The sequence below is a fragment of the Cystoisospora suis genome (genome assembly GCF_002600585.1).
Source record: "Cystoisospora suis strain Wien I chromosome Unknown contig_5428, whole genome shotgun sequence".
Lineage (NCBI taxonomy): Eukaryota > Apicomplexa > Conoidasida > Eucoccidiorida > Sarcocystidae > Cystoisospora > Cystoisospora suis.
The window spans coordinates 1-5,796 of NW_027158218.1; the positions used below are offsets into that span (position 1 = coordinate 1).

At 39.2% G+C, this 5,796-nt stretch overlaps 2 protein-coding genes across 2 annotated transcripts; both read right to left on the reverse strand.

Annotated features, from left to right (window-relative positions):
• Window positions 1–134: 134 nt before the first annotated feature.
• CSUI_009217 (dna large subunit) lies at window positions 135–5,693 on the reverse strand (the record flags this gene model as incomplete). The annotated part of the gene is made up of 7 exons (XM_068069333.1): window positions 5,639–5,693; window positions 4,720–4,783; window positions 4,391–4,458; window positions 3,283–3,335; window positions 2,082–2,136; window positions 905–981; window positions 135–234 (listed from the first exon to the last, which is right to left on the reverse strand). Coding segments are annotated over exons 2-7 (417 nt in total), but the record flags the coding sequence as incomplete, so codon positions are not given.
• On the reverse strand, window positions 1,573–2,014 carry CSUI_009218 (uncharacterized protein). Its single transcript, XM_068069334.1, has one exon. The coding sequence runs from the start codon at window positions 1,907–1,909 to the stop codon at window positions 1,739–1,741; it is 171 nt and encodes a 56-aa protein (XP_067918691.1). The 5' UTR covers window positions 1,910–2,014; the 3' UTR covers window positions 1,573–1,738.
• Window positions 5,694–5,796: the final 103 nt, after the last annotated feature.

Consider the following 5,796-nt stretch of genomic DNA (forward strand, 5'->3'; position numbering starts at 1 on the left):
AAGAAGAGCTAGAGAAAGAAGAAGAGGAAAGAGAAGGGAGAGCGAGAAAGAAGGCAAAGAGAATGAAAGGTGAAGATTCGTCAGCCGTCTTGAGAAGAGAGAGAGGAAGAAAAAGAAAGAAAAGTCCCTACCTGAAGCATCCCACCTCCAGAGATTATTTTCGTACAGCTTAATGGAGGGTATTCTGCTCTCTTTCCTTCTTGCCCGTATATATGCCGAATCGTATATGCATGTCTATTGAGAACATACACAGATATCAGTACACATCAAATTCCAATACTTGCATGCACAAAGCAACACTCCACATACACATACAAACTCATAGCTTCGCCCTGTAGATACCCATATACATGCTGGTAGTCGAAATAGATAGATGGATAGATAGACTAAATAAAGACAGAGATAGGTAGATAGTTTGAAGATGGATAGATGGGTAGATAGATAGAAACGCTTTACTTCCGAGAGAAAAGAAGAAAAAGAAGAGGCGAAGAGATCATTTGTAGGGACTTAGCAGACTGAAGAGCTGCTGCTGGTCACCCACACAAAGCGAGAAGCCGAAGCAGAAGAAGAAGAAAACGATCCGCGAAGACCAAGAGAAAGAAACAAAATGCAAGCCTCTCTGTGCAGACGTATCCATACATATATATCTATAGGTCTACTAATGAACATAGACGTAAAATGTAGATAGAAGCAATGGAGAGCTGTCATGCAAGCTGAAATATAATCTCTATGTGCATCTAGATCTTTCTCGAGATCATTCTCTGTCTCTCTCGCTATCTGTCTTGAATCTATTCATCACTCTTCAATCTACTGATCTATCTTTTCTATCTATCTATCTCTCTCTGTCTCTTTGCGTTGAAGCTATGTGCCTAACTTTGTTGTCTGTATGACGTATTAGGCTTACTCTTTATCAAACTTTTGAGAGTCTTGCCACATAGCTCGATTGAACTGAAGATTCTCTTCCATCCGCATACCTGCTCCCTACACACATATACATGTACATATACATATCATATCACATATATATATATATATATATGCACATATATCTGTCTATCTATATGTCTATATATAGCATATATATGTATATTTAGATTGTAGCTACTGGCTGAAAGTCCTTCTCACTCTCTTAAAGCCTGCTTACTCGGAAGTCAGACAATATAACCTACACACCTGCAAAGAAAAAAGTTAAATTCTTTCAAAGAAAGAAAGAAATCCCGAGAAGATACACAAGAGCAGCATCCCGTCAATGCATACACATCCACTCGTAGAGAGAGAGAGAGACGCCTGTCTCTCTGTCATATATATGTCTTGGGTGTATGTGTAGACTGGTCGTATTGTAAGAGAGGTGTATGTGTCTGTATGCGGTGGAATGAAGATGATCTTTCGCACGTCTCCTCACGTCTTCTTTGTATACACGAAAATGACTTAGCTTTTACCGAGCAGCGGCTGCATCGATCAGAGCTGCAGAGATTTCATAGATCTACAAAGATAGATTAAAGATAGATAGATTGAAGATAGATAGATTAAAGATAGATAGACTAAAGATAGATAGATAGATAGAAGATAGATAATCTGTAGATACACGTAGATGGTCGATTTTTCTCTCTTTTTGATCCCTCGGACGTCAGCTTCTTAGACAATCGACTTGACTCGCCCTCTGTCTCGATACAATCGATACCTCCTCACGCCTTTTCTTCGAGAAGTCAAAGAGAAGCGCATAAAAGATACGCTCGATCTAGAGAGACATTCCTCTCTCGTTACTTCTCTCTGTGTCTCTTCTTGTTCTTTTTCTTCTTTTACTCGTGTCGCAGACACTTCCCTTCCTTTTAAAGAAAAGCGCCCTAAGAAAGACTAAATAGAGAGAAAAGTCTTCCGTAGAGAGAAACGTCTTCCTTCTCTTTAGCATATGTTCTTTCTGTCTTTCTTTCTTTCTTCAAGAGTCGTAGAGGTAGTAGTAGGAAGAGGATGAAGGCTATGTACAAAGATTCATATGTCTTCGCTTTCATTCCACTCTCTCCTCCCTACCTTTAGTCCTCTTTCTTTTCTTTCTTTCTGTCTGTCTTTTCTTTCTTTTTTACCTTGAAGAAGAGCCAAAGCTGTAAGCGTCCTGAATGGCGCATGTGCCGATCCCGCCTGCAAGAAAGACGAAAGAGCAGAAAGAGAAGAAAGAAGAAGACAAGAATGAAGAAGAAGGAGACAAAGATAGGCTTCAATTAAGAAGAGCGTGTTTTCTCTTTATGAAAGATTCAAGCGATTCTCTTGTCAATATCTCTTCTTATTCTCTAGGTGCATGCAGACGACCCAACTAAAGAAAGAAAGAAAGAGATAAGAGAGGGAAAAAGAGCTAGCGAATGACGATGCAGATAGAGAGAGGTGAGACTACGTCATCATTAGTATCTTTCTTCAATCTATCGAACTATCTCTTATCACTCAGGAGACACCAGACACATACAGAGATTTAAAATAAATTGAAGATAGATCGACAAAAGGTGGATAGATAGCTAGGTAGATACATAGATAGATACATAGATTAAAGATAGATAGATAGATAGATAGATAGATAGATTAAAGATAGATAGATAGATAGATAGATAGATAGATTAAGGATAGATAGATAGATTAAAGATAGATAGATTAAAGATAGATAGATAGATAGATAGATGAAAGAAGGGTAACCACGTATTCCTAGCATTCTCTATCTTTTATGCCAGACAAGTCATGCGTATGAACAGAAGAAAAGAGATGTGCAGGTGGAAGTGTATATAAACGTATGAATATATATAGCGACGTGCATACTCTACTGAAGGAGAAGGAGAGAAGGAAATCTTTAAGAAAGACAAGAAGCTCTAAGCCTCTATACACTTTCTTCGCCTGTGTTACCGGGTAGATACATATGCATGAATGTAGATAGGAATGCAGTTCTGCTAGTATACACCTGTATATATGAAGCCCGAGAGTGTATGTGTGTATGTATTTATGTATATGTGTGAATATGTAGGTTTGTCTAAACGTCTTTGTGATGTGTATCGATTTGCAATGCTCGAGGAATGTTTTCTGAGAATCCACTCGATCTCCGCTGTATAGACACCTTCTGTAGGTAGAGTGTACATACACCTCGTTCAAAGTAGGAGAGCGGTAATCGAAGTTCTATACTATACATCAAATAGAATGAGAGAACTCGAGAAAAATGAGAATGCGTCATCCTTTCTTTTCTTGTCCCTCCTTATTCCGCAGATATGAAACACAAATTCTTCTCTCCAAAAAAGAACTCTTTCTTACAAGTAAGCCCCGAAGAGTCTTCGCATGCAAGGAGGAAAAGAAAACTTCCACACCTGCAAAAGAGAACGATTAGAGAGATGCAGAGGAAAAACGAAACACACAAAGAGACAGACAAAGAAGATCAGATAGATATGCTCTCTCTCTGTCTCTCTTTCTCTGTCTGTCTCTTTCTATTATAATGACCCTCGACAAGTCCAGGTTGATCTATCTCCATACATTCTTACACACGTAGACGCTGCTGAAACAAAGATCACATTCACATATCCATGTCTATATATATATATACATATAGCTGTACAGATAGACAGCCATGTACACTCTTCTTTTCTCTTTGGTAAACCTGCATGCGTAGATGGGAGGCGATCCACTATCTATCTAGGCGATATGTCGGCAGTCTTCTCATGTCACTAAACACCTCCCTACACAAAAGGAGGTACACAACTATACAGAGACGCACATATATATATATACATATATACACCTACACGGACGCCGACAGCTAGACAAATCGGAGGGCAAGGGCGATGCACTCACTTGCGAGTGACAGTGGAGGGGCACGCCTAAATCGCTACAGACGATGTGGAGGTGAAAAGAGTTTTGGATGTGTACGAGTGCCTGGCTTCGTTACGTTCGACGTAGCGCAACTGGGGCCTGTTCACCCTGAAGAGCCTTCTGCTTGGAAACGAAAATGCCTACTGCAATCGACGTGAAAAGCGATCTGCTTAGGGACCTCCCCCATGCCAAGGAAACTCTCGATGCCACCTACTACACAGATACGGAAATATATGTATATATATAGATATGTATCTACCTCTCTGTCTATCTATCTATCTCTATATATTTATATGGACACATATCTATATCTATCTATCTATATATATATATGGATATAGATGTGTATCTGCGTCTGTGCGGTGAAGTGTGAGTTTGCACGTGTGAGTCCAAGGAGAAGAGAGAAAAAACAAAAGACATAAACACTTCTTGTGAGACATACATATATATATATATATATATACGCATTCCTATATATCTATATATATCTATATATGTATATGCATTTGTAGAGATATGTGCATACTTGTATTGACGTATATGTTGCTAGGCATACCTCTTTGACATTCTGAGGCGTGAGTCGATCTTCGGCTGTCTCGACAGTCTCTCTACGAAATTCTTTGCCTACAGAAACCACATACAACAGAGAGATAAAAAGAAGCGATGAGACAAGAGAAATAAACAAGAGAAAGAAAGAAAAAGAAGCTCTAAAGAACGAGAAGAAGAAAATGAGAGAACGGCTTTTTGCAGTAGCATCAGCCTCACCACTGTCTCCTCACAGGGAGAAGAAGAAAAAGAAGAGAAAGAGAAAGAAAAAGGAGGAGAAGAAGGAAAAGAAGAGGAATGAAGGTAGGGAGGTGTATCATCGCTAGGTCACTCACTCACCGACGTAGGCAGTAGGAATAGCCGCTAAAAGAGAACCGATACGCGGATCTCCAAACACATTCATCTACACACAGGGAAAAAGAAAAAGAAAGAAGGAAAGAAACAAAGAAAGAAAGAAAGAGAAAGAAAGAGTGAGAAAGAAAGAAAGAATTCTGAATGTGCTGTACTGAAGAGCAGAGCAAACCCGACTCGCCCGGCCAGTCTTCTCAAAAAGGATTGAAGAGAAAGAGAGAATGAGACAGAGAAAAGAGAGACCAACGAGATTGACAGACGGATGTATATCTATCTGTCTACGAATCTCTTCTTCTATCCTATCCAGCTATCTATCGCAAAAATAACGAAGACTTTCTATCCATCTATCCACCACACGCATTATTTACTTGGAATGACCATACAGCAATGCGATTCTATCTGTAGAGGTGTCGAAGAAGATAAATAACACTGAAGAGGTCGGCTTATATTCGGGAAACGAACGAATGAGCTCCAAAGGTGGAGAAACATTTTCTTTCTCGAGTGCTTACTCAGGATGGCGCTTCTCATCATCTTTCTCTTCTTTTCCATCTTATCAAAAGAGACGAGAAAGAAAAGAAAACTTTCTTAACAAGCCTACCCATCCGAATGAGTAAAACACGTAAAACGACAACCCCGTGTGTCTGTCTACACAGCTAAAGAAATGTACATAAATATATATATATACATGAATAGTATGTATATATGGTATATACGTATCAATGGAGGGATGTACATATATATATATATATATGAGAACGTGATAGAGAGAGACTCTTTTATGTACATACATCTATTTATACATAGATACCATATTCATTCCTACATCGATACATACTGGTATATACATGCATGCATCTTCATACACGAGGCGGACTCCCCTAGATACACCCCGCATATTCATACATACCTGTACACTCAGCTGACGAGTCCCGAGAAGCGAGAAACTTTCTGTCAGGATAGACCTAAGAAAAGACAAAAAGAGAGGAGAAGAGGAATGCAGAAGTCATACATACACAATCTCGAAAGCTATGCACCTCATAGGTAGATAGATAGATAAATCAAAGA